Genomic DNA, 12,848 nt, shown 5'->3' on the forward strand with positions numbered 1-12,848 from the left:
CATAAAAAATCCGATAGACTCCGTCAAAAAACTAATAGACTTAATAAATGAATTCGGCAATGTAGCAGGATACAAAATTAATGCCAAGAAATCTAGGGCATTTCTATACACCAATAGTGAACTTACAGAAAGAGAGACTTAAAAAGGCAATCCCATTTACCATCACACCAAAAAAATTAAGGTACCTAGGAATAAACTTAACTAAGGAGGTAAAAGACCTATACACGGAAAACTACACGACACTGAAAAAATAGATAGAGGAAGACGTAAACAGATGGAAGAACATACCATGTTCATGGATTGGTAGAATCAACATAATTAAAATGTCCATACTACCCAAAGCAATCTATAGATTCAATGCACTCCCCATTAAAATACCAATGGCATATTTCACAGACTTTGAAAGAACTCTCCAAAAATTCATCTGGAATAAAAAAAACAAAAACCCTGAATAGCCACAGCAATCCTGAGAAAGAAGAATAAAGTAGGAGGGATCTCAATACCAGATTTCAAGCTGTATTACAAAGCCACTATTCTCAAAACAGCCTGGTACCGGCACAAGAACAGACATATTGATCAATGGAATAGAATAGAGAATCCAGATATTGACCCAAACCACTATGCTCAATTAATATTTGACAAAGGAGGTATGAACATACAATGGAATCAAGACAGTGTCTTCAATAAATGGTGTTGGGAAAATTGGACAGATACATGCAAAAAATGAAGCTTGATCACCAACTTATGCCATACACAAAAATAAACTCAAAATGGATACAGGACTTAAACATAAGATGGGAAACCATAAAAATACTAGAGGAATCCACAGGCAGCAAAATCTCAGACATATGCCAAAAGAACTTCTTCACCGATACTGCCCCTAGGGCAATGGAAGCTAAAGAGAAAATAAACAAATGGGACTACATCAAAATAAAAAGCTTTTTTACAGCAAAAGAAACTATCAACAAAACAAGAAAGCCCACTGTATGGGAGAACATATTTGCAAATGGTATCACTGATAAAGGTTTAATCTCCAAGATCTACAGGCAGCTTATACAACTTAATAAAAGGAAGATAAATGATCCAATACAAAAATGGGCAACGGACCTAAATAGAATCTTTTAAAAAGAAGACAGCTGGAAGGCCAAGAGACACATGAAAACATGCTCAACGTAACTAATTATCCGAGAGATGCAAATCAAAACAACAATGCGGTACCATCTCACACCTGTCAGAATGGCTATCATCACCAAATCAACAAACGCCAAGTGTTGGCGAGGATGCGGAGAAAAAGGAACCCTCGTGCACTGCTGGTGGGAATGCAGACTGGTGCAGCCACTGTGGAGAACAGTATGGAGTTTCCTCAAAAATTTGAAAATGGAACTCCCATTTGACCCAGTAATCCCACTCCTAGGAATATATCCTAAGAAACTGGGAACACCAATCAGAAAGGATATATGCACCCTTATGTTCATAGCAGCACAATTTACAATAGCTAAGATCTCGAAACAGCCTAGGTGCCCATCAGCAGATGACTGGATCAGAAAACTATGGTACATCTACACAATGGAATACTATGCTGCCATAAAAAAGAAGGAATTCTCACCATTTGCAGCAACCTGGATGGAATTGGAGAACATTATGTTGAGTGAAATAAGCCAGTCAATGAAAGAAAAATACTACATGATCTCACTCATTTATGGATAATAAAGAACATTATAAACTGTTGAACAAAAAGATAGATACAGAGACAGTAAAGCATCAAACAGTCTGTCAAATTACAGCAGGAAGGTTAGGGAGAGGTGGGGAAGATAAGAGATCAACTGAAGGACTTGAATGCATGCATATAAGCATAACCAATGGACGCAAAACTATGGGGGGTGAGGGCATATATGGGAGTGGGGTGGGGGGGGGCAATGGTAAGATATGTACACATAAATAAATAAAAATTGAGAGGAAAAAAAAAAGAATTCTACTGATCAGATTATCATGCCTTTCCCTTTGGGGAGAGTTAGTATGTTCAGAGAGTGAGTTAGCAAGTGAGTGAGAGTGAATAAAAGCATGCGCAAGGAAGTCCCACATGTAAAATGGTTAAGAGTTCCTCTCCCTCAAAGTAACCAACAGAATTCACAGACTAAAACTAAGGCACACAAATTATATTATAAAGATACTAGTGGCCCGGTGCATGAAATTCTTGCACGAGGACGGTGCGGTGGGGGGGGGGGGGTGTTCTTCAGCCTGGCCTGCACCCTCTCTAATCTGGGACCCCTCGGGGGATGTCCGACTGCTGGCAGTCGGACATCCCTCTCATAATCCAGTACTGCTGGCTCCTAACCGCTCACCTGCCTGCCTGCCTGATTGCCCCTAACCACTCTGCCTGCTGGCCTGATCAACCCCAACTGCTCCACCCTCTGGCCTGATCACCCCTAACTGCCCACCCCTGCCAGACTGACTGCCCCCAACTGGCCCTGTCGGCCTGATCGCCCCAACTGCCCCTCCTGCTGGCCTGATCACTCGCAACTTCCCCCCTTGCCAGCCCGCTCGCCCCCAACTGCCCCCCTGCTGGCCTGCTCGCTCCCAACTGCCCCCCACCAGCCTGCTTGCTTCCAACTGCCCTCCCCTGCTGGCCTGATTGCCCCTAACCGCCTCTGCCTCGGCCCCGCCACCACGGCTTTGTCTGGAAGGATGTCCAGAAGATTTCCTGGTCTAATTAGCATATTAGTCTTTTATTAGTATAGATGGCTGAATATGTTAAGTGGTACAAAAAGAAGAAACAACAATTACTTTTGGCTAAAACTTAATTATGTTGGTTATTGTTCAATACAGGATCCTGATAATCTGTATTATTCTCTAATACTTACCAAACTTCAAGGTAATGTTAAGAGAGCAAAGATTTTCATTTTTGTTCACCATTATATGCCCAGTGCTAGCCCACATTGATAAAAACTCAATAAAATCTGTTAAACAAATGAAACAATCTAAATATGATTTTAAAATGCAAGAATTTTCTTGATAAAGAAAAATCTAGCCCTAGCCGGTTTGGGTCAGAACATCAGCCCGCAGAATGAAAGGTCCTGGGTTCAATTCCAGTCAAGGGCACGTACCTTGATTGTAGGTTTGACCCCCGGCCTTGGTTGGGGCATGTGCAGGAGGCAAGAAATCGATGTGTCTTTCTCACATCGATGTTTCTCTCCCCCTCCCTTCCACTCTCTCTAAAAGTCAATGGAAGAATATCCTTAAGCGAGGATTAACAAAAAACAACAAAAAAAGAAAAATCGATTTTTATCATGAAAATGGTATTTTCCTTATACATCAAATGTTGAATTGAAAAAAAATGAATAGTTCCCTCATGGGCAAGGACTGTACTCTATTTTTATGTTATCGGCAACAAGAACAATGCCTGGTATACAGTAAATATCTGCTATTAAATATTCAAAGTAAAACCCTTACAGATGGAAACTGTTCCTTAACTGTATCTGGAGTAAAATCAGAAACTGACTTTTAAGAACATCTCTGAGAAATTTTACAGTAATGTTCCTTCAGTGAGATTTCTCAGCAGCACTCACGACAGCCATGTTTACTGTCTGCAGAAACGAGAGGATTGCCTCCATGGAGACAAACATTCACCTTCTCCTATTTTGAAAGGAGTCAGTCTCATCTATAGATGAGGGGTAAGGAGAAAAGCTTGCTGGATTACTAGAGTACACTTTCACTGTCTGTACACTTTGCTAACATCTAGACCAGTGATGGGCAACCTTTTGAGCTCGGTGTGTCAAACTTCGCCAAAAAACTGAGCATAACTCGGGTAGTGTATCACTTTGAGGAAAAAACATTATTTCGCAAATGTTTCATCCTCGGCATGCGGCCGCCTCAGCGGCCGCGTGTCATCAGAAATGGCTACGCGTGTCAGTGCTGACACGCGTGCCATAGGTTTGCCATCACTGATCTAGACTGTGCAGACTCTTTGTTTATATAGCTTTGAACTTTTTTTCAGATTATAAAAAAACTACATATAAAGAATACAGAAAAACACAAGGAAATAAAACTAAAATATAATCTCATTCAGAAATGGCAGAACGTGTAAGAGTGTTTTCAATTAATTTTTATCAAATTTTTACAAATCCTTTTGAACCATTTTAACTTTGTGCAGACAACAGCTCCAGGCAGTAATCAGACTAGCATAGCTCAGTGTCTAAGGCAGGTACATCTCCCAACTTTTGCCAATGCGCAGAGGAACTCACCTTCAATCAGCTGAGACAGCTGGGTCCCGGGCACCAACGTCTCAGTGACATCACTCTTTCGGGAGGCCTTTCTGTAGCGTATCTTGTAGCCAGTAATCTGCCCATTTTGTGTGGCTAGAGGAGGTGGCTGCCAGTGAATCATAATACTCTAGAAAGCATAAGTTTATAGGGAAAAGACCAAATATGTCAAAAGCTTGGTCCTAACTATTTTATATATTACTAGGGGCCTGGTGCACGAAATCTGTGCATGGGGGGGGGGGTGTCCCTCAACCCAGCCTGCACCATCTCTAATCTGGGACCCCTTGAGGGATGTCTGACTGCCCATTTAGGCCCGATCCCACCAGATATCCCTCTCACAATCCAGGACTGCTGGCTCCCAACCGCTTGCCTGACTGCCTGTCTGATTGCTCCTAACCAATCCCCTGCCAGCCTGATCGATGCCTAACTGCTCCCCTGCTGGCCCAATTGCCCCTAACTGCCCTCACCTGGCGGCCTGGTCACCCCTAACTGCCCTCCCTTGCCAGCCTGGTCGCCCCTAACTGCCCTCCCCTGCTGTCCTGGTTGCCCCTAACTGCCTTCCCATGCAGGCCTGGTTGCTCCTAACTGCCCTCCCCTGCAGATCTGGTCGCCCCTAACTGTCCTCCCTTGCAGGCCTGGTCGCCCCCAACTGCTCTCCCCTGCTGGCCCGGTCACCCCTAACTTCCCTCCCTTGCCAGCCTTGTAACTGCTCTCCCCTGCAGACCTGGTCTCCCCCTCCGCAACTGCCCTCCCTTTCAGGCCTGGTCCCTCCCAACTTTCCTCCCCTGCTGGCCTGATCGCTCACAACTGCCCTCCCCTGCCAGCCATCTTGTGTCCACATGGGGGCGGCCATCTTTGACCACATGGGGGCAGCCATCTTGTGTGTTGGAGTGATGGTCAATTTGCATATTACCTTTTTATTAGATAGGATTATCCCAAATTCTGTGCAAAGGGAAGGAACATAAAGCCAGTAGGGTGATTAGAGTTTTATTAAGTTACTTACTAATCACTCAAAAATACTTATTAATTAAAAAAAAACACCAATGACCAAAGTGGGTTATTATATTTGTTGGCAGTATACTCTGGGCCTTTGATCTCCTGGGTGTTTTGCCAGAATGAAGACAAAAGTCTCAAAAAAGTTTTCAGAAGAAAACGTAAGGTCAGAAGCACATGAATTAGGCAGTAAACTATTGTTAGGTGTAAGGTTCTCTTCCCATCTCAATTGTGGAACAGCTGAACTTAGATAATTTCTGTCTAAAACTCTTCCAAAAGGGGATCATTAATTAGCAGCTGGTTATTTTTTTAAGGAAAAGGAGTCCAATTGTACTTTTTGAAAGGATTGAACATGTCAGAAGTCTATGTAGTCCAGAAAGGACTCTGGGCCTTCTGAGAGGGGTACATGCCATAAGTGTACAGTGAACGTGACTCGGAGAGATGGTTTCAGCATCTGCAACCATCAGAGATATTCACACTGGGCTCATCTCACAAGACTAAGGAACTACGTATCATAAGCGACTTCCTACCTTTTACCTAATCACCAAGGTCTGGACTATTAATATCTAGATTATAATAATTTACATAATAGAAATATATTTGCAGAAAGGCAGTAAAATTAAACAGAATAAACTAAAGTTGGTTTCTAAGCCCAGCTTTCCTGGCAAGTGTAATATCTAGGTTACCTTATTTCCTGATAATGATTGTTTTGATGTAGGATCTCCCTCTCTATAAGCCCTTCTGAGTTTTAATAGTATACCAGTAAAAATGAACAATGGCAATAAAAAGTTTTACCTTTGAATTTCTTACTTCTAAGGACAGATTCTGAGGAGCAGCACTGGGAACTGGGCAGGCAAAAAAAAAAAATGTTTTTTTTTAATCATTCAACATTTGACTCTTCTTGGCTGGACTTTACACAAATGCACATCTCAAACACTAATTATGCAACCTGAAGGTCAAAATGCAGCTGTCAGTGCCCTTGTGTTGATAGTAGTATGTGGATAAGGTGTGGTCATGTTTGATTCATTTAAAAAAATGAGACGCCTTCATATATACACACCCATACCCAAGTCAGATTGTACTTTTGGTAAGTAAGATAATTATTTCAAGAATGTGACTGACTCTAAACTTTTCTAGACCCCAGATACATTCTGGACCTTCAACATATTCTTTTGATCATTCTTGGTGATATCATAGTTTTATTCTGGGGAAGAACCACAAATCTAGAAACAAGTCTAACGAATATGGAAAGTAAATGAAGTGGGTAATGTCATTATAAATCCAAAATGAGAAGGACATAAGTCAGTGAGCTTGGCTTTCTAGTGAAGTTCCAAAACTGGTTTTGAAGGCAGTTCTTAAGTAAAACAGAGATATTTAGGAAATGATGTGAAAAGTTTGTTGCTTAAACAAATTGCTGTACCACTTTAGTTCCTCACATATTAGAACATAAGACAGGGGTATCTCAAAGTTTATGGTCCACACACTCGCCAGCATTCCCCTTTGTAGTAACTAAAGCAAGCAAAGAGAATTCAAGTAATCCTATTGGATTTTCTCTCTGCACACAGAATTCTGACTTTAGGTCTTCTCTCCTAATCCATCTATGGAATCTTCTCTCGCCCTTTCTCTGACATTTGGTGACTAGGTATATAACTCAATGCCCATTGTGCTATATAGGCTTCTGGAGGACAGAGACTATTCTTGCTCAATGTTGTATCTTGTACAAAGTGCATCAGGCCTCAACCCTCAAAGGGTCTGGTGTAGGACTCAGGCACCTGTACTTGAAAGAAGTCTATGAATGCTTCCAGTCATTTCCGTTAAGAACTTCTGACACAGCTGCAGAGGCCCCCAAAGTAGTTGCTGTTGCAGTGTCCTCCTCCTTCCCCTCGCTCTCCTCCTTCTCTTTCTTCTTCTTCATCAACATCATCACAGCTAAGATTTGCTGTGTGCTCTTATGTGGCAGGGACTTAATCCTTACAACAATCCCGCACTGGAATTTCCATTATTATTCCCACTTTATAGATGAGGTTCAAATCTCTTGTCCACAGTATTTATTTCAGCTAACATAGGAACCAAAATTTGTCTTACTCCCAAGTGCTGCCCTTAAGCACCATGCTCAGACACATTCAGTTCCCTGTAGTCAGCATGCCAACCCGCCTAGTGCAGTTAAAACTGGCTCATATGTAGATTTCAAAACCCTTTCAACTTTTCACCGTCTTGACCAACTGGCTTATGTGGTTGGCTAACCAAACTATAGTTTGTATTTATTTTTACCAATTTATCTTGAAAAATAGTAAGCATACTGAACACAATGGTAAGGATATGCCATACATATGTATGCTGTATATAGGATGTCCCCCAAAAATGTATACATACTTTTAACCCATTATTAATTTCAGTGGGTTAAATCTGAAAAGAAAGAAACATCAGTTGAACTACCAGCTGTTAAAGTGATTATACATTTTTTGGAACACTCTATATTCTTTCCCTGAATTCACCAATTGTTAATGTTCTGTCACATCTTCTCTAGTTTTCACTATATTTACACAAACATATTTATCTATCTACAGATTGTTGGTGAGTCATCTGAGAGATAGCTGCAGTCACATGAGACTTCACTCCTAAAAACTAGGGTATGTGCTCCTAAATTCAGACATTCTCCAACAAAACTATAATATAATGAACACTTTCAGAAAATTTAATCTTAACACAAAACATTATCGAATATACCTAATAACATATCTGATACTTAATATTGCCTAATAGTATACATATTTAACATTAAGTAAATGTATCAATAGTGCCCTTTATTTATTTTTAGTCCTAGATCTAGGAACTAACAACAGATGATAACTATTTTATATTTCATGTGTCTTCTTTAATCTAGATTCTAGGATGAGTCTGTAACCATTTTTTTCATGAAATTAGTATTTTTTAAGAATCTAGGCAATTTTTTTTTTCTTCAGAATTCCCCCCACTTTGGATATGTCTACTTGTTTCATCATGATCAGATTCAAGTGAAACATTTTTCACAGCGATACAACATAGGGGAGACAGTCATTGTGTCTTTCTCAATGCCTCCTAGCAGGACACACATAATGTCAGTTGGCTCCATTGTTGCTGATGTTATGTTTGAGCATTTGCTTAAAGGAGTAAAATCATAGCCTTTAAAACGTGCAAGTTTATATATAAGGGGTATATGCATATACATGCATTTTTTAGAAAAAGATATTTTTGTAACACATTGGATTTAGGTGAGTTTCAGGAAACAATATATATACTTACTAAGTACAATAAACTTATTTTCTGTTCTATTCTAAAAATATATATATTTTAAATACTGGTTCTTGACCTACTCAATCTCTTTAGCAAGCTGTAGTTTGAAAAATACTGCTCTACGTAATGGGTATATGCATATATATAACTTTGCTTGGATCTGGTGAGAAATGACATTATCCTAAAACACTGTGGGATTAAAAAGACCTATTTGGATTGCTAAATAGACTAAGGCTTGCCTTTTCACAGCCCTTGAATAGTCTGTGTTATGAATAAGAAATAATAGTTACTTATACAAAAGCCCCTACTAAAAATAAAAACACTGAGAAGCTATTTGGTACCAGGCACTACCATGTTCTATGTTTCTTAATAAATTGTTACAGCAACCCAATGAAGTTGGTATACTTTACATTTTACGTTAAAGAAACAAAGTCACTATGAAAAATGGATACTGGGATTTGAACAGGATCTTCTTTTTTTAAAAAAACATTATTGTTGAAAGTATTACATATGTCCCCATTTTATTGATTTTTTACAGAGAGGATGGGAAAGGGATAGAGAGTTAGAAACATCAATGAGAGAGAAGCATCGATCAGCTGCCTACTGCACACTCCCTACTGGGGATGTGCCCACAACCAAGATACATGCCCTTGACCAGAATTGAACCTGGGACCTTCAGTCCGCAGGCTGATGCTCTATCCACTGAGCCAAACTGGTTAGGGCTGAACAGGATCTTCTTGACATCAAAGCCCATGATCTTACTACTATGTTACCAGGGCCCCCAAGCACAGTATTCTGTTGCAAAGGAAGAAAGACTCACCATCTGACAATGTTTGAAAAGCAACATCTTGTGTGGAGACTCCAGGACCATGTTTATTGTAGGCCACCACTCGGAAACTATACTCTGTATATTTTTTCAACCCATTAATGGTATGGGAGTGACTTGAAACATCAACATCCTTAAATAGAACGAAAACAATTTATATATACACAACTCACACCAAAAGACATATTACAAAAAAGAATGAACTATACTGATTATTATTATACAGAATATTATTTAACAGTCAAAGCAGATTAACCATAAACACTGGCAATTTACTGAGGAATATTGCTTGGTCTTTAGTGATTCTTGCTGGTAAAATCTACAGAATAAATCTCTGCACAAAGAAACAGAAACTGTCAACTTTCATTTTCTATCCTTTTTTCCCCTCAGATTTCTAGATTAGCAAGCATTAAGTTTTGGAAATATAGTTCAACTCTACTACTGCAATCAATGGATTGAAAACTGGCTTCATATAATCACCATGTATGGTATCAGATGGGTACTAGAAGTTATCAGGGTTATCACTTCATCCTATATAATAAAAGCCTAATATGCTAAGTGTCCGACTGTTCAACCAGTCGTTATGACGCGCACTGACCACCAGGGGGCAGATGCTCCGACCGGTAGGTTAGCTTGCTGCTGGGGTCCGGCCGATCAGGACTGGGCAAGATGGGCCGGGCACGCCCTGGAGCCCTCCTGCGTCCCCTCCCTGGCCCCAATTGTGCACTGGTGGGGTCCCTTGGCCTGGCCTGAACCCTCTCACAATCTTATTTATGTGAGATATATAAATGTCTAATCACTATGTTGTACACCTGAAAATAATGTTTGTCAACTGTAACTTAAAAAATGGCTTTATCTTATACCTGTTCTTTGTCAGTCCCTTTTTCCATGTAGTACAATTTGTAATTCTGAATTTCCCCATTGCCAGACAATGGTGTTTCCCAGGTGACAGTGATGGAAGTAGGGGAAGTTGAATACGCTCGGATATTAGGTGCTGGGCCAGGGAGCTGAACTGGAAAGAAAATTTCAAGACAGCAAGATATAAATGAAATTTACTGCACCCCTCAATAACCATTCTCAGCAATCATATCATAACTTGAGGCCCGATGCACGAAATTCATGCAAAGGGTTTGGCCCCCGCCTGTCGTGGAAGCTGCCTCTGCCTCGGCCCCTCCCCGCCGCGGCTTCGTCTGGAAGGAAGGACATCCAGTCTAATTAGCATAGGATGCTTTTATTATTATAGATGGCCATGTTTTAAAAATAATAAAAAAAATAAGAAAACAATTTATTTTATTGACATGGTTTTAGGATAATATATAATTAAACAAGTTTACCTTTTTATGATTTAAATTAAAACCACATTTTTATCTGTGAAAAATCTCCAATTTATTAAAAGGGGAAAAAAGAAGAACACTATATAAAGCCACCATCACAAAAAGAGAACCTCCCTTTCCGGTGGTGGGGATGCAGGGAGGGACAGAATCTCTGTCCCAAAGCATTCCCAGTCTAGAGGGAAGTCAGATTTATAAATAGTTACAAATAATGTCATAAGTACAATTAAGTAGCAAATGTAACAAACACAGAAAGAGAGCACATAATTCTGCTTTGGGTGGGTGTGGGTAAGAAAGGGAAAGATAAGTGACGACTTCTGGGAAGCAAGAAAAATGAGTAGTTTTATCAGGTACCAAGGGCAAAACTATTTCAGTAAATGGGGAACAACGTGTGAGAAGGCAGTGTTAGGTGGTGAGGCTGAAACAGAGAGTAGATATGGGAGAGAAAATGGAGAAAAGGATGACAAGAGCCAGATAATGAAGGACCTTTAATGCCCTGTCATGGACTTTGGATTATCTCTTGTAGGTGTTAGATAATTACTGAAAAATTATGAGCAGAACATGACATAACTGGATCAGATATATGTTTAGAAAGGACATGTAAGCACACACATGGGAGAAAAATGGTTAAGGGAACAAGACTAGAGATAAAAGAGTAATTTTACAAATAGCTACCTTTTATTGAATGCTTGCAGTCAGTTCAGCACTGAGTGCTTTACATGTATTTAAATTACATCTATTTAATCTTTGGGCTAACTAAATGAGATGGATATGATTATCATCTGTATTCATAGATGAGGTTGAGAAGTTAAGAACGGTTCCAAGTGTTGGAAGTTAGTACATGTTAGAGCCAGGAGTTGAGCACTTTCTGATTCTAAAACATGGGCTCAATAAGACCAGTTAGAAGATTAGTACAACCCCCCTCCTTAGGACATATGTGACTGGAAGATTCAATGATTGGTCGATTGGTTGACTGTCCAGCTCCAACTCCTACAATGGCTCACATACCTTTGTAAGATATTCTTTTTGTCTGACTGACAGGTTCCAGCCTCCGTTTATACACAAATCCTGGATGGTTGCCTATGCCTAACTTTGCTGGACACTATATTTGAAAACAACTTCTCTGGTGGTAGTGTTTCTGTAAGACACCCATTAGATTTAAGGAAAGCAGGGCGGGCGGGGGGTGGGGGGAGTGAATCCTATATAATAAAGAGGTAATGTGCAAATTGACCCTCATGCCCTCACACAAGATGGCCACCCCATGTGGTCAAAGATGGCTGCCACAAGATGGCTGGTAGGGGAGGGTACTCTGGGTGATCAGGCCAGCAGGGGAGGGCAGTCAGGGGTGACTGGGCCTGCAGGGGAGGGCAGTTGGGGGCAATTGGGCCAGCAGGGGAGCAGTTAGGCATCAATCAGGCTGGCAGGGGAGTGGTTAGGGGGTGATCAGGCTGGCAGGCAAGAGAGCGGTTAGGAGCCAGCAGTTCCGGATTGTGAGAGAGATGTCCGACTGCCAGTTTAGGCCCGATCCCTGGCAGTCGGACATCCCCTGAGGGGTCCCAGATTGGAGAGGGTGCAGGCTGGGCTGAGGGACACCCCCCACCCCAATGCATGAATTTCATGCACCAGGTCTCTAGTTAAGTATAAAACAAGCTGGCTTTCTTAAATAACAGCACCACAGCTTAAGATTAGTTTTGCTACCAAAGTAGAGAAACCTGAATATGGTTATTCTGACAGCTGTTTACTTTTTTAATCATGAGTCTTGCTTTTCACATAATGTTAAGAGCATATTTTGTGCAGCCTGACAAGTGGGATTTGTCACACTTCTGATGATATGGAAAACTTTCCTCTAACTTATTTAAGGAGAAGGAAAACAGTCCCCAAATTCCCATGAAATAATTTTCAGTATATTCATTGGCTAACCTAAACATAGGCAAATATGATCCTAAAAAGTGTGCTAATAAATGCTTTCATTTCAGCTATACAGTGGCATAATAAATGGAAAAAAATTTAAGTTGGTTTGTGAAGCTAAATATGTAAAATATTTCCCAAGGGCTGACTCCACACAGCGCTTATGCTCCCACACAGGCTGATTACCTCCAGATGAAGTGCAAACTGCTCTCCAATACACCTTCTCTTTTGTGAAAGCACGTGATAGTCACTCTCCAT

The 12,848-nt window shown here is 40.7% G+C and overlaps 1 protein-coding gene across 7 annotated transcripts in view; it reads right to left on the reverse strand.

Annotated features, from left to right (window-relative positions):
• The window catches only part of NEO1 (neogenin 1), a 360,999-nt gene that overhangs the window by 69,659 nt on the left and 278,492 nt on the right, over positions 1 to 12,848 (reverse strand). For all 7 annotated transcript variants that reach the window (XM_054716716.1, XM_054716720.1, XM_054716721.1 and 4 more), the window contains 4 exons: positions 10,215 to 10,363; positions 9,346 to 9,484; positions 6,048 to 6,097; positions 4,242 to 4,389 (listed from right to left, as the gene is read on the reverse strand). In XM_054716716.1, coding sequence (XP_054572691.1) covers positions 4,242 to 4,389; positions 6,048 to 6,097; positions 9,346 to 9,484; positions 10,215 to 10,363 — 486 coding nt within the window. The remainder of the gene's footprint in view (positions 1 to 4,241; positions 4,390 to 6,047; positions 6,098 to 9,345; positions 9,485 to 10,214; positions 10,364 to 12,848) is intronic.

The sequence above is a fragment of the Eptesicus fuscus genome, chromosome 5 (genome assembly GCF_027574615.1).
Source record: "Eptesicus fuscus isolate TK198812 chromosome 5, DD_ASM_mEF_20220401, whole genome shotgun sequence".
Taxonomy (NCBI): domain Eukaryota; kingdom Metazoa; phylum Chordata; class Mammalia; order Chiroptera; family Vespertilionidae; genus Eptesicus; species Eptesicus fuscus.